A 21,432-nucleotide genomic window follows, 5' to 3' on the forward strand; every position below is an offset into this window, starting at 1 on the left:
AGTGAGAAAAAAATATATATACAGCACATCAAAAAGATATATATGGAAAGAGATATATACAACAAATGGATAGTGGTCAATGGCATTCATGAGGAAGAGAAATAGAGCAAACAAGTAGTGTTGAGCACACGGGCGATTAGGAAGAATACAGGTTCACACTTCACGGGATATATTCTCATAGCTAGGATATATAAACCACAGCAACAAATGGGAAAATTTAGTTTGGCTCATAGAAAGGATTATAGGGGGACCTTTAACACATCAATATCTAGGAGTTTAAATTCAGCAGAAATAACATAGAAACCCACTATTTCATAGCACATGTAAACAATATATATACAGTGCTATATAAAATCAAATAAAGTGACAATGTGCATCATAAAAATCAATGATTTAAAGTGCAAATGAATAAATATTCCTCTTAGGTGCAATATATAATGTCCATAAAGTGCATTCAAAGTAAAGTGCAAAAAGTCCACTATAGCATAAATATAACCGTGAGTAAAATTCAATCAAGGTGCTTGATAGATGTTTCCATATATAAAGTGCAAGTGACACCACCACCGTTTAGCCACAAGATGGCCTCTCACCTCACTGAAGCATTAAACCAACAATGAATCCTCAGTAAGACCAGTGTAAGGGATGCCATTTCCTGGATCGATCTCTCACCATCCCATGGATATGATATGTGAATAAACATAATGAAGCATCTAAGTGTACACTGCTATTATCCTTTAATTCATTCATATTTAGGGTGGAATTACACTCACATGAATCGGCACAATGGGCTTGTGCGGACCGTACACGCCAAACAGTAGCTATCGGGAGCCGTGCTGTTGGGTTGCCGCTCGTCCGTCCGAGTCTCCGCCCCCTATACGTGTGGCGCCCCATCTCGGGGGGAGGTCAAGGGCAAAAAAGCCCTTGACCTTGAGGCCCCTTGGGTTATTATTATGTCTCTCCTGGAAATGGAGTGCTAAGGGCGTGTCTTCCTTTAATCGTATGCTCTTCAAATGCTCATCTATTCTAACTCAGAGCTGCCTCTTAGTTTTACCAACATATAACTTTTTGCAAGGGCATTCAATAGAGTAGAGGACTCTAGTTGTCCCATAGTTGATGAAACGTTGGATGAGGAAGGTCCTAGATTTGTCTGAATTAGTAAAGATATCAGTTTTCTCAACAAACTTACAGATGCCGCAGTGGCCACATGGGAACATCCCCGTAAGAGGGGGAAGATCTGTGAGCCATGAATGCCTAGCCTTCTTTTTAAACTCGGAATGGACAAGGTGGTCACCCAGTTTACTGGCCCTCTTTGCCACCATCAGTGGCCTCGGTCCCACAATTTTACCTATTTTGTTGGCCCTTAGCAGGATGTGCCAATGATTCTCCAATATGTTTTTAACATCCTTCCATTGGCCACCAAACTTTGTGATCAATCTGGGATGATTAGTTGATTCAGGCTTTAGTGAAGGTGTTAGACTAAGAATTTCCTGTCGGGTCCTTTTTTCCCGCTAGCCTTTTAGCTCGCCTGAGTACTCGGTGGGAGTAACCTCTTTCCCAGAATCTCATATATAGCTTGGCTCCTTCCCGTTGGTATTCACTCGGGTCAGAGCAGTTGCGCTTGACCCGAATGAACTGCCCAACAGGGATGCCTCTTTTAAGGGGCTCCGGGTGATGGCTATCTGCCCGTAGGAGGGTATTAGCGGCAGTCTCCTTTCTATATGTGGAGGTGGATAATCGTCCCTGAGCTAAAGGGGGTATAGTTAGCCTGCGCCAGGTTTAGTGAAGTTCGGAGTAAGCGTAACACCCAGATATTGCATCCCCTCCTGCGACCATTTGTAAGGAAAAGAAGCCTCCAATCTGCGCCTGGTAGGTAGAGGGATCCCTATAGGCAATATGTGAGACTTTGAGTTATTAACTTTGTAGTAGGATATCCTGTTGAATAATTGCATGGTGTCATGCACATAGGTCAGGGATTCGTTAACTTTTGTCAATATCAAAATTATGTCGTCTGCAAATAAGCTGATGGTATGGGACGTATTTTGAACACTTAGACCAAAAATGTTGGGATTAGAGCGTATATATACCACTAAAGGCTCCATGAGGAAGTCAGAAATGAGTGGCGAAAGAGGGCACCCCTGCCTAGTCCCGTTCGTTATGGGAAAGGGATCAGACAGTGCACCAGCCACCAGCACCTGCGCAGAAGGAGTCGTATACAATGCCATAATGGCCGAATGGATATATCCCTGGAAGCCAAAGGCCGATAGGGTGCGTGACAGGTAGGACCAGTGGATCCAGTCAAATGCCTTCTTTGCATCCAGTATAAGAAGGAGAGAAGGCGTTTTCGTGGCTTCAGCTGTGTGGATTATGTTAATCATTCTGCGAGTTGAGTCAAACAATCTAAAGTTAATAAATGTGTCTATTTGCAAAATCATATGGAAACTTGCAGTTTTGTCTAAACTATCTGTTATCTGATCTGAGAGGACCTAAATTGTCACCTACTTTGCAGTTAAGCTGTTAAGTTACTTCTGCCTTCCTCAGTACAACGTACTGTGAAATCTCTATTACAATGAAACTTTTTCTGTCCCTGCAACTATCAGCAATATTGGTAATTCTTCTTCTTGATGGACGTAAGTATATTGTCTACATTTATTGTTAAAATATTCTTCTGCTAATGAATAACAGAGGTTGGAGGAGAATTACACTTTGCAAAAAAATAATAAATGCACCCATTTTTGCAAAAAGCAAGTGTGCATTTATTATTTTTTCATTTGAACCTGCAAAGCATTTCACTCCAATCAGTCGGTGCAATGCTCTGGCTCCTGCAAACTATTTCTCCAGCCATGGGTCCATACCAAGGTATGGGCTTTCAGCTACAGAGCTGGGGGGAGTATCAATGGGCTACAAGTGAGGTGATAGCACCACACTTGTGCTCCATTAAGAACTACATTTCCCTCTGCTATGGTGGTAAAATGGGACTTGTAGCTATTTCATTCACAACTGTGAATGAACTACATGGCTGTGCGGGTAGAGCCATGCACAGCTGCACCGACTTAGACCAAATGATGGTGAAAGTTTGGGGAGGGTTTGGTGATAGGTGATGTCCACACTGACCATGTTTCACATAGACCAAAATATTAGTACAACAGTTTGGTAAAACTTCTTGGTAAAACTACACTGAAGTTAACTTTAGGGCACACAAACTAAATATGTTACCCATTTTTTGGTAAATTATTAAAGATAAGGTTGTGACAAATATACTGTATATCAAGCCTTAAAATTGCATGCACTCAAGAAATCACGATTAAAAAATTGCTACCCTAAATGTTCCATTCACAATGCTTTAAAAGCCCCTATAGGTCATTGCTGTATAGTTGATAATAGCCCTAGAATCATTAGTAGTATCCATGAGAGCACAATATGTAACATGTGTAGCACAATCAGCGTTTTTGTACATACTGTAGGTGCCCTGACTCATGTGTTTAAATTGGTATGTGTGCCCAATTTGGGCAGGGGGGCTGAACATTTTTTAGTGTGGGAGAGATTTATATGCTTGGATGTAACACTAAATTTGTACATTTTTCACTAAACTTTATTTGTTATTACATGTATAGTACCCTCTAGTGTGCTAGTAGGTTAGTACAGGTACATTTATTTGTATGACTCATGGTAAGTCTAAATCTGGAATTTACTGAAGTTTAGGCTGGATGACTCACAGAGGCAGGTCTCTGGTGCCTCCCCCTGTTTCTGGGAGTTTGAAGAAAGTTCTAGAAGCTAGAGAGTGTATGTCAGCAGCAGGGTCGTCTTTATTATTGATTGGACCCTGGGCAAAAATTTTCCTGGGGCCCCCCGCTATACTCAAAATGAGTTTTTACTGCAGAAGATCAGGCAGCGATTGTGATTGGCTGCCAGAGGTTACAGCACATCATTACCACTCACTGATTAGTTGCCAGAGGTTACTGCACATCATTACTGCTTACTGATTAGTTGCTAGAGGATATTGCACAGCATTACCACTAACCGACTGGTTTCAAGATGTTACAGACCATCATTACTGCTCACTAATTGGTTTCTAGTGGTTACTGCAAATCATTATTGCTCACTGATTGGTTGCTGGAGGTTACTGCACATCATAACCTCTGCATCAAATTGCGGGTGTGGCCAAACTGCACTAGCACTGAGGGGTATACTATGTACAGGGTGCAGAGTTGAGGGGTGCACTACATAAAGAGTGCCTAGTTGAAAGGTGTGCTACATGCAGAGTTGAAGGGTGCACTATGTACAGAATGCAGGGTTCAGAGGTACGCTAGGTACAGAGTGCAGGGGTGTGCTATGTACAGAGTGCAGGGTTGGGGGTTGCGCTACGTGCAGATTGCAAAATTAAGGGATGCGCTATGTGCAGAGTGCAGGATTGAGGGGGTGTGATATGTACAGAGTGCAGGGTTCAGGGGTGCGCTAGGTAAAGAGTGCAGGGTTCAGGGGTGTGCTACATGCAGGGATGCGCTGTGTGCAGATCGCAGAGGTATGCTAGATGCAGGGGTGTGCTATTTGCACAGTGCAGGGATGCGCTATGTGCACAGCGCAGAGGTGAGCAAGGTGCAAAATGCAGGGGTGCGCTAGGTGCAGAGTGCAGGGGTGAAGTAGGTGCAGAGTGGAGGTAGGTGCAGAGTGCAGGAGTGAGGTAAGTGCAGAGTGGAGGTAGGTGCAAAGTGCAGGGTTGAGGTAAGTGCAGAGTGCAGGGGTGAGGTAAGTGCAGAGTGCAGGGGTGAGGTAGGTGCAGAGTGCAGGGGTGAGGTAGGTGCAGAGTGAAGGGGTGAGGTAGGTGCAAAGTGCAGGGTTAAGATAGGTGCAGAGTGCAGGGGTGAGGTAGGTGCAGAGTGCAGGGATGAGGTAGGTGCAGAGTGCAAGGGTAAGGTAGGCGCAGAGTTCAGGGGAAGGTAGGTGCAGAATGGAAGTAGGTGCAGAGTGCAGGGGTGAGGTGGTTGTAGAGTGCAGGGGTGAGGTAGGTGAAGAGTGGAGGTAGGTGCAAAGTACAGGGTTGAGATAGTTGCAGAGTTCAGGGGTGAGGTAGGTGCAGAGTGCCGGGGCGAGGTAGGTGCAGAGTGCAGGGGGGAGGTAGGTGCAGAGTGGAGGTAGATGCAGAGTGCAGAGGTGAAGTAGGTGCAGCGTGAAGGGGCGAGGTAGGTGCAGAGTGCACGGGCGAGGTAGGTGAAGAGGTGAGGTAGGTGCAGAGTGCAGGGGTGAGGTAGGTGTAAAGTGCAGGGGTGAGGTAGGTACAGAGTTTAGGGGGAAGGTAGGTGCAGAATGGAGGTTGGCGCAGAGTGCAGGGGTGAGGTGGTTGTAGAGTGAAGGGATGAGGTAGGTGAAGAGTGGAGGTAGGTGCAAAGTACAGGGTTGAGATTGTTGCAGAGTTCAGGGGTGAGGTAGGTGCAGAGTGCAGGGGGGAGGTAGGTGCAGAGTGGAGGTAGGTGCAGAGTGCAGAGGTGAAGTAGGTGCAGAGTGCAGGGGCGAGGTAGGTGCAGAGTGCAGGGGCGAGGTAGGTGCAGAGTGCACGTGTGAGGTAGGTGCAGGGGCGAGATAGGTGCAGAGAGCAGGGGTGAGGTAGGTGCAGAGTGGAGGTAGGTACAGAGTGAAGGGGTGAGGAAGGTGCAGAGTGAAGGGGTGAGATAGGTGCAAAGTGCAGGGTTAAGATAGGTGCAGAGTGCAGGGGTGAGGTAGGTGCAGAGTGCAGGGGTGAGGTAGGTGCAGAGTGCAAGGGTAAGGTTGGTGCAGAATAGAGGTAGGTGCAGAGCACAGGGGTGAGATAGGTGCACAGTGCAGGGTTAAGATAGGTGCAGAGTGCAGGGGTGAGGTAGGTTTAGAGTGCAGGGGTGAGGTAGGTGCAGAGTGCAAGGGTAAGGTAGGTGCAGAATGGAGGTAGGTGCAGAGCGCAGGGGTGAGGTAGGTGAAGAGGTGAGGTAGGTGCAGAGTGCAGGGTTGAGATAGGTGCAGAGTGCAAGGGTGAGGTGGGAGCAGAGTGCAGGGGTGAGGTGGGAGCAGAGTGCAGAGGGGAGGTGGGTGCAGAGTGCAGGTGTAAGATAGGTACAGAGTGCAGGGGTGAGGTAGGTACAGAGTGCAGAGGTGAGGTAGGTGCAGAGTGCAGGGGTGTGGTAGGTGCAGAGTGCAAGGGTAAGGTAGGTGCAGAATGGAGGTAGGTGCAGAGCGCAGAGGTGAGGTAGGTGAAGAGGTGAGGTAGGTGCAGAGTGCAGGGTTGAGATAGGTGCAGAGTGCAGGGGTGAGGTAGGTGTAAAGTGCAGGGGTGAGGTAGGTACAGAGTTCAGGGGTAGGGTAGGTGCAGAATCGAGGTAGGTGCATACTGCAGGGGTGAGGTGGTTGTAAAGTGCAGGGGTGAGGTCACGGTGGGAGCAGAGTGCAGGGGTGAGGTAGGTGCAGAGTGGAGGTAGGTGCAGGGGCGAGATAGGTGCAGAGTGCAGGGGTGAGGAAGGTGCAGAGTGAAGGGGTGAGGAAGGTGCAAAGTTCAGGGTTAAGATAGGTATAGAATGCAGGGGTGAGGTAGGTGCAGAGTGCAGGTGTAAGATAGGTACAGAGTGCAGGGGTGAGGTAGGTACAGAGTGCAGAGGTGAGGTAGGTACAGAGTGCAGAGGTGAGGTAGGTGCAGAGTGCAGGGGTGTGGTAGGTGCAGAGTGCAGGGGTGTGGTAGGTGCAGAGTGCAAAGGTAAGGTAGGTGCAGAATGGAGGTAGGTGCAGAGCGCAGGTGTGAGGTAGGTGAAGAGGTGAGGTAGGTGCAGAGTGCAGGGTTGAGATAGGTACAGAGTGCAGGGGTGAGGTAGGTGTAAAGTGCAGGGGTGAGGTAGGTACAGAGTTCAGGGGTAGGGTAGGTGCAGAATCGAGGTAGGTGCATAGTGCAGGGGTGAGGTGGTTGTAGAGTGCAGGGGTGAGGTCACGGTGGGAGCAGAGTGCAGGGGTGAGGTAGGTGCAGAGTGGAGGTAGGTGCAGGGGCGAGATAGGTGCAGAGTGCAGGGGTGAGGAAGGTGCAGAGTGAAGGGGTGAGGAAGGTGCAAAGTACAGGGTTAAGATAGGTATAGAATGCAGGGGTGAGGTAGGTGCAGAGTGCAGGGGTGAGGTAGGTGCAAAGTGCAGGGTTAAGATAGGTGCAGAATGCAGGGGTGAGGTAGGTGCAGAGTGCAAGGGGGAGGTAGGTGCAGAGGCGAGATAGGTGCAGAGTGCAGGGGTGAGGAAGGTGCAGAGTGAAGGGGTGAGGAAGGTGCAGAGTGAAGGGGTGAGGTAGGTGCAAAGTGCAGGGTTAAGATAGGTGCAGAATGCAGGGGTGAGGTAGGTGCAGAGTGCAGGGGTGAGGTAGGTGAGGAGTGCACAGGTAAGGTAGGTGCAGAATGGAGGTAGGTGCAAAGTGCAGGGTTAAGATAGGTGCAGAGTGCAGGGGTGAGGTAGGTTTAGAGTGCAGGGGTGAGATAGGTGCAGAGTGCAGGGGTGAGGTAGGTGCAGAGTGGAGGTAGGTGCAGGGGTGAGGAAGATGCAGAGTGAAGAGGTGAGGTAGGTGCAAAGTGCAGGGTTAAGATAGGTGCAGAATGCAGGGGTGAGGTAGGTTTAGAGTGCAGGGGTGAGGTAGGTGCAGAGTGCAAGGGTAAGGTAGGTGCAGAATGGAGGTAGGTGCAAAGTGCAGGGTTAAGATAGGTGCAGAATGCAGGGGTGAGGTAGGTTTAGAGTGCAGTGGTGAGGTAGGTGCAGAGTGCAAGGGTAAGGTAGGTGCAGAATGGAGGTAGGTGCAGAGCGCAGGGGTGAGGTAGGTGAAGAGGTGAGGTAGGTGCAGAGTTCAGGGTTGAGATAGGTGCAGAGTGCAGGGGGTCAGGTGGGTGTAAAGTGCAGGGGTGAGGTAGGTACAGAGTTCAGGGGTAAGGTAGGTGCCGAATGGAGGTAGGCGCAGAGTGCAGGGGTGAGGTGGTTGTAGAGTGCAGGGGTGAGGTAGGTGCAGAGTGGAGGTAGGTGCAAAGTACAGGGTTGAGATAGTTGCAGAGTTCAGGGGTGAGGTAGGTGCAGAGTGCAGGGGTGAGGTAGGTGCAGAGTGCAGGGGGGAGGTAGGTGCAGAGTGGAGGTAGGTGCAAAGTACAGGGTTGAGATAGTTGCAGAGTTCAGGGGTGAGGTAGGTGCAGAGTGCAGGGGTGAGGTAGGTGCAGAGTGCAGGGGGGAGGTAGGTGCAGAGTGGAGGTAGGTGCAAAGTACAGGGTTGAGATAGTTGCAGAGTTCAGGGGTGAGGTAGGCGCAGAGTGCAGGGGTGAGGTGGTTGTAGAGTGCAGGGGTGAGGTAGGTGCAGAGTGGCGGTAGGTGCAAAGTACAGGGTTGAGATAGTTGCAGAGTTCAGGGGTGAGGTAGGTGCAGAGTGCAGGGGTGAGGTAGGTGCAGAGTGCAGGGGTGAGGTAGGTGCAGAGTGGAGGTAGGTGCAAAGTACAGGGTTGAGATAGTTGCAGAGTTCAGGGGTGAGGTAGGTGCAGAGTGCAGGGGTGAGGTAGGTGCAGAGTGCAGGGGGGAGGTAGGTGCAGAGTGGAGGTAGGTGCAGAGTGCAGGGGCGAGGTAGGTGCAGAGTGCATGGGCAAGGTAGGTGCAGGGGCGAGATAGGTGCAGGGGTGAGGTAGGTGCAGAGTGCAGGGGTGAGGTAGGTGCAGAGTGCAAGGGTGAGATAGGTGCAGAGTGCAAGGGTGAGGTAGGATTATTTATTGATTGCCTTTATATTTGATAGTCATTTCTAGCCAGCTTTAGAAATGCATGTTCTGGGTGTGCCCCCCCAGCTCCTTGTTGTTTGTAATGTATTCGGTCTGACCAGACTCTGGGGTTGAGCACCCCACCCTCCCACACCTGTACTCTACAGTGTCCACTAGCTAGCAGATATAGGAGGAGTCCCTTATAGTGCAGTTGCACATCTCTCCCAGTAAGGAGTAAGTATCTCTAATGGTTTGAGAGGCTGAATTCATCCTTCTTTTTATGGATAGTGTAGGACCCACTGACAATGGGGTACTTTGACGTAGTGGTGGGCTTGAGGACGATATGGCCATATGGTGGGGCTAAATCCCCATTGTTACGACACCCCAAAGTATGAAAGGGGTTACAGTCGTCTAGGATAATCCACTCCCGAACACCCGGACAGCTATCGACCACTCCAATGCGCCATACATGAAGCACATCAATAATTCCCCCCCCCCCCAAGTACGAGACAAGGCTCTGTAGTGAGGTTTGATCGAGAGTAACTCTCTTCTCTTTTATTGCAAGAAACACACACTTATATATACTTTGAGAATACCACATGAACAATGACTGTGTAATTACAGCCAGGTGAGCTCATTAACATACTTATCAATAGTTTCAGACTCTATTAACATACTGTCCTATTTTAGACAAAAGCACTGAGTTAATCAGTAGACATTCTTTAGGAGGGGGCTGCTGGAAACAATCCCCCCCCTCCATCTGCAGCTAATACACATTGAATTTGCAGACATAGTGACAACCTCTTTAAAGGAATTTGGAGCGTAGCAGCTAAAACATAGGGGAACAAAGGGGGGGGGGGCTGTACGGGCCGTGGGACAGCCGAACAAACAGACGAAAGGAGGCAGCAACAATATAATACAAAGTCAGATGGTTCTGTCACATGGCTCCCTCCTTGTGGGACACTCCGGCAGACCCGGCTTGACCCTTGCGGGTCAACGTGGGGATGACCAGGACTAGGAAGCCGGAGTGATGTCTGTTTGTCGGGACAACCCATCAGCATTGCCATTGTACTTACCGGGTCTGTAAGTGATGGTAAAGTTATACGGTTGCAGGGCTAGACTCCAGCGTAGCAACCTGCCATTGTCCCTAGAGACCCGGTTAAGCCACACCAATGGGTTGTGATCAGTCACGAGGGAGAACTCCTGCCCGTACAGATAGGGACTCAACTTTTTCAGGGCCCAGACCAGGGCCAAACACTCCTTCTCCACTGCCGCATAACTCACTTCCCGGGGTAACAGCTTTCTGCTGAGATATGCGACAGGGTGCTCTCCTCCATCCTCCCCGACTTGGCTCAGCACAGCCCCCAGTCCATACATGGAAGCATCTGTGTGGACAAGAAAGCGTTTGTTAGGGACTGGGGCAGCCAAGACAGGGGCATTCACAAGAGCTTGTTTTAATGCCTGGAACGCGGCTTCACAAGCTGGAGACCACAGGACCTGCTTAGGGAGGTTCTTTTTAGTCAGGTCAGTCAGGGGTTTAGCAATAGCGCTGTAGTCAGGGACAAAACGTCGGTAGTACCCTGCTGTCCCCAAGAAGGCTAGCACCTGGGTCTTAGTAGCAGGTGGGTCGGTTCCGGCAGCGCGGGTCTGGGCACGAGTGGTCACAGCATTAACTTCATTGGGGCCCATGGGAGCATATGCAGAAACAAGGGGGGCCAAGTCATTCCCAAGAAGAACATCCGCAGGCAAGTCTTTCATAACCCCCACATTAACATGTCTAGCCCCCACTCCCCAATCCAAGTGTACTCGGGCAACAGGTAGGCGAAAAACAGCACCCCCTGCTACCCTCACAGCCACAGCGTCTCCGGTGTGTTGATGTTCAGACACCAAATCTTTCTGCAGCAAAGTCATAGTGGCACCAGTGTCTCGTAACCCGCTGACTTCCCTTCCGTTCAGCTTAACCATCTGCCGGTGCTGCTGCCTGTTGTCTTGATGAGCGGCTTGGACCGGGTCTGCTTCATGGAGGACGCCCCAACATTCCTCCTGCTCAATGCAGTGAGCAGCAGGCGGGGAATTGCGTGGATTTCCGCCGGCTGGCCGTCTCCATGACTGTGCATGGTTGGCTGTGTTCAACGGGCACTCCGGCCTTTTGTGCCCAAGCTGTTTGCATCCAAAGCACCGGATGGGTTGCAAATAATCCCTGGAGTTAAAACGGGGTGGCTGGGCATAGCTGTTGGTTGCAGGCAAAGCCGGGGTGCGGTGTGCTGGAGCCTGGTAAATAGTAGTACTGGTGGGTGTTGCTTGTCGGTACTCCACCCTGGCAGGGGCTTTGGGCACATTATCATCTAGCTTACGAGCGTCAGTATATTCATCTGCCAATCGAGCGGCTTCCGGGAAAGTGGAGGGTTTACGGTCCCGGACCCATTCTCTGACCCCGGCAGGTAACTTGTTGAAGCAATGTTCCAACAAAAACACTTGTAAGATCTCCTCCCCAGATACAGCTTGGCATCCTGCCATCCAGTGGGTTGCTGCACGGTGTACTCTGCATGCCCACTCCATATAGGAGTCACTCACTTGCTTGGGGGTCTCTCTGAACCTCCGCCGGTATACTTCTGGCGTTACTGCATACCTGGCCAACAGGGCATCTTTAACGGCCTGGTAATCTATAATTTCCTCCTCCGGGATGGCCCGAAAAGCATCACTGGCCCGGCCGGACAATTTCCCAGAGAGGATGGTGACCCATTCGTCCGTGGGCACCCTGTGTAAGGTACACTGCCTTTCAAAGTCTGCCAAGAATCCATCAATCTCCTCCTCAGATTCCACAAAAGTTTTAAACGCAGCAAAAGGTACCTTCTTTCTTCCCACATTATTATGGGGTACATCCGCTGCTGCCGCTCCTCTTCCTTGCAGTTGGGCTGTTACCGCTGCTTGCACTCGTTCCACAATGTCAGCTGTAGGGTTGGGGCCAAAATGTGCCAGCCTTATTTGCACTGCCCGGTTAAATTGTATTTCCTCGGGTGTTAAATCCAAGATGCCAGTCACATTAGCTCTCTCCCTTTCTTGTGCTGCATCCATCTCCAACAATTGAGCAATAATCTCTCGTTTCTTTAAATTACCTGCTGGTCGTCCTCTACGTTGCAATAACTTTTTGAGGGTATTCCGTTTCAGCTCCTCATACTGCATCGGTAACTGTTCTGGGCGGTGGGACTCTTCCCGTCGCTTGCCACCAATTGTTACGACACCCCAAAGTATGAAAGGGGTTACAGTCGTCTAGGATAATCCACTCCCGAACACCCGGACAGCTATCGACCACTCCAATGCGCCATACATGAAGCACATCAATAATTCCCCCCCCAAGTACGAGACAAGGCTCTGTAGTGAGGTTTGATCGAGAGTAACTCTCTTCTCTTTTATTGCAAGAAACACACACTTATATATACTTTGAGAATACCACATGAACAATGACTGTGTAATTACAGCCAGGTGAGCTCATTAACATACTTATCAATAGTTTCAGACTCTATTAACATACTGTCCTATTTTAGACAAAAGCACTGAGTTAATCAGTAGACATTCTTTAGGAGGGGGCTGCTGGAAACAATCCCCCCCCTCCATCTGCAGCTAATACACATTGAATTTGCAGACATAGTGACAACCTCTTTAAAGGAATTTGGAGCGTAGCAGCTAAAACATAGGGGAACAAAGGGGGGGGGGGCTGTACGGGCCGTGGGACAGCCGAACAAACAGACGAAAGGAGGCAGCAACAATATAATACAAAGTCAGATGGTTCTGTCACACCCATTTTTATTTATTGATTGCCTTTATATTTGATGGTCATTTCTTTTGCATGTGTGCGCTATTTTTTGTAAATATGCATGTTGCTTGGTTAATAGCTGCACCAGCTTTAGAAATGCATGTTCAGGGTGTGCCCCCCCCCCCGCTCCTTGTTGTTTGTAGGTGCAGAGTGCAGGGTGAGGTAGGTGCAGAGTGCAGGGGTGAGGTAGGTGCAGAGTGCAGGGGTAAGATAGGTACAGGGTGCAGGGGTGAGGTAGGTACAGAGTGCAGGTGTAAGATAGGTGCAGGGGTGAGGTAGGTGCATAGTGCAGGTGTAAGCTAGGTACAGAGTGCAGGGGTGATGTAGGTGCAGGAGTGAGGTAGGTACAGAGTGCAGGTGTAAGATAGGTACAGGGTGCAGGGGTGAGGTAGGTACAGAGTGCAGGTGTAAGATAGGTACAGGGTGCAGGGGTGAGGTAGGTACAGAGTGCAGGTGTAAGATAGGTACAGGGTGCAGGGGTGAGGTAGGTGCATAGTGCAGGTGTAAGCTAGGTACAGAGTGCAGGGGTGAGGTAGGTGCAGGGTGCAGGGGTGAGGTAGGTACAGAGTGCAGGTGTAAGATAGGTGCAGAGTGCAGGGGTGAGGTAGGTGCAGAGTGGAGGTAGGTGCAGAGTGCAGAGGTGAGGAAGGTGCAGAGTGTAGAGGTGAGGTAGGTGCAAAGTGCAGGGTTAAGATAGGTGCAGAATGCAGGGGTGAGGTAGGTTTAGAGTGCAGGGGTGAGGTAGGTGCAGAGTGCAAGGGTAAGGTAGGTGCAGAATGGAGGTAGGTGCAAAGTGCAGCTTTAAGATAGGTGCAGAGTGCAGGGGTGAGGTAGGTTTAGAGTGCAGGGGTAAGGTAGGTGCAGAGTGCAAGGGTAAGGTAGGTGCAGAGCGCAGGGGTGAGGTAGGTGAAGAGGTGAGGTAGGTGCAGAGTGCAGGGTTGAGATAGGTGCAGATTGCAGGGGGTGAGGTAGGTGTAAAGTGCAGGGGTGAGGTAGGTACAGAGTTCAGGGGTAAGGTAGGTGCAGAATGGAGGTAGGCGCAGAGTGCAGGGTTGAGATAGTTGCAGAGTTCAGGGGTGAGGTAGGTGCAGAGTGGAGGTAGGTGCAGAGTGCAGGGGCGAGGTAGGTGCAGAGTGCATGGGTGAGGTAGGATTATTTATTGATTGCGTTTATATTTGATAGTCATTTCTTTTGCATAGGTTCATAGCTGCACCAGCTTTAGAAATGCATGTTCAGGGTGTGCCCCCCCAGCTCCTTGTTGTTTGTAATGTATTCGGTCTGACCAGACTCTGGGGTTGAGCACCCCACCCTCCCACACCTGTACTCTATCAGTGTCCACTAGCTAGCAGATATAGGAGGAGTCCCTTATAGTGCAGTTGCACATCTCTCCCAGTAAGGAGTAAGTATCTCCAATGGTTTGAGAGGCAGACATCATCCTTCTTTTTATGGATAGTGTAGGACCCACTGACAATGGGGTACTTTGACGTAGTGGTTGGCTTGAGCACGATATGGCCATATGGTGGGACTAAATCCCCATTTTTATTTATTGATTGCCTTTATATTCGATAGTCATTTCTTTTGCATGTGTGCGCTATTTTTTGTAAATATGCATGTTGCTTGGTTAATAGCTGCACCAGCTTTAGAAATGCATGTTCAGGGTGTGCCCCCCCCCCAGCTCCTTGTTGTTTGTAGGTACCGAGTGCAGGAGTGTGGGTAGGTGCCGAGTGCAGGGGTGAGGTAGGTGCAGAGTGCAGGGGTAAGATAGGTACAGGGTGCAGGGGTGAGGTAGGTACAGAGTGCAGGTGTAAGATAGGTACAGGGTGCAGGGGTGAGGTAGGTACAGAGTGCAGGAGTGAGGTAGGTGCAGGGTGCAGGGTACGAGGTAGGTACAGAGTGCAGGTGTAAGATAGGTGCAGAGTGCAGGGGTGAGATAGGTGCAGGGGTGAGATAGGTGCAGAGTGCAGGGGTGAGATAGGTGCAGAGTGCAGGGGTGAGGTAGGTGCAGAGTGCAGGGGTGAGGTAGGTGCAGAGTGGAGTTAGGTGCAGAGTGCAGGGGTGAGATAGGTGCAGGGGTGAGGAAGGTGCAGAGTGAAGAGGTGAGGTAGGTGCACAGTACAGGGTTAAGATAGGTGCAGAGTACAGGGGTGAGGTAGGTGCAGAGTGGAGGTAGGTGCACCGTGCAGGGGTGAGGAAGGTGCAGAGTAAGGAGGTGAGGTAGGTGCAAAGTACAGGGTTAAGATAGGTGCAGAATGCAGGGGTGAGGTAGGTTTAGAGTGCAGGGGTGAGGTAGGTGCAGAGTGCAAGGGTAAGGTAGGTGCAGAATGGAGGTAGGTGAAAAGTGCAGGGTTAAGATAGGTGCAGAGTGCAGGGGTGAGGTAGGTGCAGAGTGCAAGGGTAAGGTAGGTGCAGAATGGAGGTAGGTGCAGAGCGCAGGGGTGAGGTAGGTGAAGAGGTGAGGTAGGTGCAGAGTGCCGGGTTGAGATAGGTGCAGAGTGCAGGGGGTGAGGTAGGTACAGAGTTCAGGGGCAAGGTAGGTGCAGAATGGAGGTAGGCGCAGAGTGCAGGGGTGAGGTGGTTGTAAAGTGCAGGGGTGAGGTAGGTGCAGCGTGCAGGTAGGTGCAAAGTACAGGGTTGAGATAGTTGCAGAGTTCAGGGGTGAGGTAGGTGCAGAGTGCAGGGGGAGGTAGGTGCAGAATAGAGGTAGGTGCAGAGTGCAGGGGCGAGGTAGGTGCAAAGTGCACGTGCAAGGTAGGTGCAGGGGCGAGATAGGTGCAAAGGTGAGGTAGGTGCAGAGTGCAGGGGTGAGGTAGGTGCAGAGTGCAAGGATGAGATAGGTGCAGAGTGCAGGGGTGAGGTAGAATTATTTATTGATTGCCTTTATATTTGATAGTCATTTCTTTTGCATAGGTTCATAGCTGCACCAGCTTTAGAAATGCATGTTCAGGGTGTGCCCTCCCAGCTCCTTGTTGTTTGTAATGTATTCGGTCTGACCAGACTCTGGGGTTGAGCACCCCACCCTCCCACACCTGTACTCTATCAGTGTCCACTAGCTAGCAGATATAGGAGGAGTCCCTTATAGTGCAGTTGCACATCTCTCCCAGTAAGGAGTAAGTATCTCCAATGGTTTGAGAGGCTGGATTCATCCTTCTTTCTTATGGATAGTGTAGGACCCACTGACAATGGGGTACTTTGACGTAGTGGTGGGCTTGAGCACGATATGGCCATATGGTGGGACTAAATCCCCATTTTTATTTATTGATTGCCTTTATATTTGATAGTCATTTCTTTTGCATTTGTGCGTTTTTTTTGTAAATATGCATGTTGCTTGGTTAATAGCTGCACCAGCTTTAGAAATGCATGTTCAGGGTGTGCCCCCCCAGCTCCTTGTTGTTTGTAGGATCACAGTGCAGGGGTGAGGTAGGTGCAAAGTGCAGGTGTAAGATAGGTACAGGGTGCAGGGGTGAGGTAGGTGCATAGTGCAGGTTTAAGCTAGGTACAGAGTGCAGGGGTGAGGTAGGTGCAGGGGTGAGGTAGGTACAGAGTGCAGGTGTAAGATAGGTACAGGGTGCAGGGGTGAGGTAGGTGCATAGTGGAGGTTTAAGCTAGGTGCAGAGTGCAGGGGTGAGGTAGGTGCAGAGTTCAGGGGTGAGGTAGGTACAGAGTGCAGGTGTAAGATAGGTGCAGGGTGCAGAGGTGAGGTAGGTACAGCGTGAAGGGGTGAGGTAGGTACAGAGTGCAGGTGTAAGATAGGTACAGAGTGCAGGGGTGAGGTAGGTACAGAGTGCAGGCGTGAGGTAGGTGCAGAGTGCAGGGGTGAGGTAGGTACAGAGTGCAGGGGTGAGGTAGGTACAGACTGCAGGGGTGAGGTAGGTACAGAGTGCAGGGGTGAGGTAGGTACAGAGTGCAGGTGTAAGATAGGTACAGAGTGCAGGTGTAAGATAGGTACAGAGTGCAGGTGTAAGATAGGTACAGAGTGCAGGGGTGAGGTGGGAGCAGAGTGCAGGGGTGAGGTGGGTGCAGAGTGCAGGGGTGAGGTGGGAGCAGAGTGCAGGGGTGAGGTGGGAGCAGAGTGCAGGGGTGAGGTGGGAGCAGAGTGCAGGGGTGAGGTCACGGTGGGAGCAGAGTGCAGGGGTGAGGTGGGAGCAGAGTGCAGGGGTGAGGTGGGTGCAGAGTGCAGGGGTGAGGTGGGTGCAGAGTGCAGGGGTGAGGTGGGAGCAGAGTGCAGGGGTGAGGTCACGGTGGGAGCAGAGTGCAGGGGTGAGGTGGGAGCAGGGTGCACGGCTCTCTTTCCACTCCCCCCAAGTAGAAGGCTCTCCTCTCCTCCTCCTCCCCCCCCTCCTAATTCCAGTACAGACTTCTCTGTCCCAAATGTTACTCACAGCATGTTGTCTGATGTCCATGCAGCCTTCCTGTTCCAGACGCAGCTTCCCCGCCCCCCTCCTCCTCTGCTCTCATAGATCAGTGTGTACTGGAGAGGGATCAGAGCAGCCGCCGGGATGGGAGAGCTGTCACCTGTAAATACAGAAGCAGCGCTTCTGTATTTACAAGTGATAGTAGCGAGCAGCCAGCATGTGACCAGCACCAGAGGTGGCCGATTTTTTTTGCAGACTCAAGGGGCCCCCCAACAATGACTGGGCCCTGGACAGGTGCCCCTTTTGCCCTGGGTTAAAGATGGCCCTGGTCGGGAGGGTTGATCTGCATTTTTAGGGGAGCTTGGGCAATCCCTGGACAGTGGGCCTGGCAGGGTGGCTGAGTCAGCCCTTAAATATGGATGAGTCATGCCAGCAGGGGAACCGGGTGGAAGATGGAGTGCTTAGGAGACTGTCGGTGGCCTAGGAGGGAACCCCAAAGTCTGGGGGGGGCCCTGCCTCAGGCTGGAGCTCAGGCTGGCTTGGGAGGATCCTGACAGCAGTGCAGTTTGAAAGGAATCTTACCCAAGGAGCAGCAGGGAGCAAGGAGGACAATGTGAGTACATCAGCACACCCAGAGATACACAAAGGGAAAGACTGCCACATGTAGGAAGCCTTTCTGGAGGATGGTGTTGTGCTTAATCCTTTCTGTGGACTGGTAGTCCTGAGACTAGAAATTGAGAAAGAAGCTGATAGTTGCCAATATCCCTTAAACTGTAGAATTCTGGAGAAAAACCTCCATAATGGGACTTTTAACGGCAACACATAGTTAAACATAAGTTGTAGTTTGGCGTCAACTGTTAAAATTATACAAAATCTTTATTGTTGTAACCAAAATATAAAAATATATATACATTACTCAATATTAAAATGATTATTGCACAATTTCTAGATAATCTCTAGTACACTCGGATTTCCAAATAATAGCACCAAACAGGAAATTCAAGGACACCCAACGTGGTTCGAAATTTAATCTTTTTCTTTTCTTCTTCAGGGGTGCATAAACATATTTAGGGAAAGAGTTTATCTTCTAAAATAAGAACACAACAATTAGAAATATTGCATATATAGTGCCAATACAATCTTATACACATTTTTTTATATATTGTTGTTCGTAGCTGTGTAGAGGTAACTAGACATTTATATAAATAATCAAAAGTGCCGGTAGGGCAAGTATCATTGTAAATTATTTGTCAGGTGGGGGGGGGGGGGGGGGGACAGAGGCTGGCGTCTGACCTGTAATTTACTGGGGTTTGGCAATTCACAGCAAGTACATGTTATGTGTTATAACGTTATTATTAAAGTAAAATAAAAGTAATAAATTATGTAGACCACTTATACCAGTTATCTTTAGATAAGAGTATAAATACATACATGTAAATGCCTATGAGGTGCAAGCAGTTTTTTCAGCATCACTGGTTTCACTGTTATTAAATCTTAGGGTATGTCCCTTTATCCCTTTAAATGGAATGAAGGGTTATACTATCTGTGGCAACAGAAAAAAACTTTTATAGGTAGAGTGCCAAACAATGATTTGACAATTCTTGATTAGATCAAATCAACAAACAATATATACTGTGACAGTCCTGAAGGACATATACACCCATACACACACACATATACCTATTTTGTCTGTCTGATTCAAATATTTGAATGTAACAAACTAAAGTAAGGTTGAGTAGTCAAAAATGTCCTGATAGATAAGAGCAGGAAGCAATCTTCTTAGAAGTAGAGCCTCCTCTGTCTGCAGCAAAATACAGTGATATATATCATATAATCAAAGAGTTCCTGGTCAGTGGTGGAGCTAGACTTTTAAAAAGGGGATGGCAAGGTATTATTTTGGGGGGTCAATCTACAAAGTGTTCAATGTTTTATAGCAGAAAGTAAAAAGGATTTGTCTCTAATTTTATGTTTATAGTGTAAAATATAAAAACTGCAGAGGTGATCAAATACCACCAAAAGAAATCTCTATTTGTGGGAAAAAAATACATCAGTTGTATTTGGGTACAGCGTCGCACAACCTCACAATTGTCAGTTAAAGCAATGCAGTGCCGTATCGCAGAAAATGGTCTGGTCATTAAGGGGGAGCTGAAGTAGTTAAAGGGTCCGTTTTTTCAGATAATTTTGCCCATTTAAGACTTTTTTCTGAGCGGTCATGGGGTGGTAAAAACAGGCAACTCGAAGTCTAGATCACAACTGGAACCCCTCTACATGTGCCACAGCCACGATGGTTAATGTTAAGCCTATGTGAAATTTGGCTATCCAGGTCAATGGGCCATGCCACAACCATAAACCAAACACTTGGCTTGCTGTTGTGGCTTATTAGCCCCATAAAAAAATCTGCCACTCTGCTAAAAAACAAAAAAACAAAAGCAGGATTTAGGAAAACTATTATCAATAATTTTGCCCCCTTTAATAAATCATTGTAATGGCACCCATATTCCTGTCCTTTTAAACAGGGTGACTGACAGTAAGCTGACACTAATGCTGCACAAGTGTTAGGGTACTTTCACCCTGGTAAAAGAATATGGGTGACATTACAATGACTTATTAAAGGGGGAAACATTTTTGGTAAGGAGCATAGACTGTACAGGAACAGGTGCTTCTACTACTTGGGCAAACCGTCCCTCACCTCAGTCACTGCAGGCTGCCCAGGAACTTCTTTCAGAGCTGATCCATCCCACACCAAGACAGGAAGACCGCGGGAATACGGGATGAAGATTTAAGGCATGTGATTGACAGACATCGCTTCCGATGCATCCATTGGCTGCAAGATTTAGGCTGCACTGACTCCTGCTGCCTCCCCAGCCAATTGGGTATTTAAGGTTCTCTCCTTAGTCCATCCATCATGACATCACCCAGAATATCACCCAGAATTGGGAGGACACAAAGTAAGATACAGGACGATTGTCTGGTCTTCCTGTCTTGGTGTGGGATGGATCGATGCTCCCCTGTGATTACTCCGCTCCTCCTTCCTCCCTCTGCCTACCAGCTCTCGACCCGCCTCCCTCCGCAGCTCTCGACTCGTACGGCGATCCCCTGTGATTCCTCCGCTGCCATGCACCCACCCAGGATCTAGGTGGCAACAGGGGTGGCAAGGACTTCGTCTGGGGTGGTAATTGCCACCCCAGCTAACCCTCTGGCTCCGCCACTGTTTCTGGTATAACATGAGCGTAAAAAATGAGAACAGCAGACATCAGTGAAAAAATGCTTCCCTCAGGTCTAGGAAATAGTGTGTGTAGATTGCTACAAAGTCAGATGGTAACTGAGCGGCCCAGCCATTAACCTCCCTGGCGGCATGATTGTTTCCGATTTTAGGTGCTGAAAGCGGTACAATTATTTTGCATGTAATTCTGAAGGACGAGCAGCCCAAACCAACTATTCACATATGATTTTTTTTTTTATTGTGCATTCTTCTTTATAACATCTCGGGAATTATAAAGTTTGAAACACAAAATCAAAAATTATAATATAATAAAAACTATAAATAAGTTAAAGTATATGTGTGTATATATATATATATATATATATATATAAAGTACATTAAAACTGCAGGAAAGGCCACTGGGGGGCAAACTAATGTCAATTTATTTTATTTTGTAATAAAATCAGTGTGTTTGTGTGTTTTACTATTTGAATTTGCCGCCGGTTCCACCCCCCTGCTAGCGTCACGTCGTCACAGCATCAGGCGGAAGATCCGGCCGCCGTATGCTGCAGGGACACATCGCGGAATCCCGGGGACAAGGTAAGTAACCTCTCTACCAGGATCCAGCGATGCTCCCTGCTGGTACCCCGAGTGTAGGTTATACCATCTGTGGCAACAGAAAAAGCTTTTATAAGTAGAGTGGCAAACAGTGGTTTGACTGCAGACAGTAGAGCTGGGATCAGTAGGAGACATTCCTGGATGTTGCTTACTACACAAAGTGTTACTTTCTAAGAGACAGAGTTCCTAGTCCTTAAGGGGCTTTTGCATTTCTTCTTAAAAGACTGTCAGTGTCTGGAAAGGAGGACAGTTCTAGATTGTGTACATAGGGAGGAAGTTATACCTGGTTATTTATTTTGGTCAAGCTGGGCATCCCATAATTCCCATTCCCCATCCAAGTTGTTATCCCTAATAAAACAACAAAAAACAAGTGCAGCACCCTACAGGTAGGTGCTAGGTAATGTATAGTAGGCCGTGGCTGCTTAACAGCAGGGCCATGATTTCAGCTGGACTGTCATGTCTCCCAGGTGGGGTTACTGAGAGGGGAGACTCTTCACTGGCTCTGCGAGAGGATTCTCATTGGGCAGTGGAGGAAACCCAATCAGTGGCTCAGTGAGGCTTGTATCTACCCCAGAAGGCCGATTCTGACGCAGAGGATTCTGGGAGTGGGTATAAGTTTGAAGGGAACGCATGGCGCAGCGTCTTTGGTGGAAAGCAGAGTCCCAGGAGGGAGAGTACGGCTGTCTCTCCTCCTGTCAGAGGAAGCAGGTGTCCCGGGTGGCGGCCTGGGAATCC

The 21,432-nt window shown here is 49.1% G+C and overlaps 1 protein-coding gene across 1 annotated transcript in view; it reads left to right on the plus strand.

Annotated features, from left to right (window-relative positions):
- Positions 1 to 2,527: 2,527 nt before the first annotated feature.
- Positions 2,528 to 21,432, plus strand: part of LOC309555672 (granzyme A-like) — a 45,512-nt gene continuing 26,607 nt past the window's right edge. The window contains exon 1 of the mRNA XM_082257703.1: positions 2,528 to 2,627. Within this exon, the coding sequence (XP_082113829.1) occupies positions 2,567 to 2,627 (61 nt within the window). The 5' untranslated portion in view covers positions 2,528 to 2,566. The remainder of the gene's footprint in view (positions 2,628 to 21,432) is intronic.

This window comes from Pelophylax lessonae (genome assembly GCF_965119305.1).
Source record: "Pelophylax lessonae genome assembly, chromosome: 1".
Classification (NCBI taxonomy): Eukaryota; Metazoa; Chordata; class Amphibia; order Anura; family Ranidae; genus Pelophylax; species Pelophylax lessonae.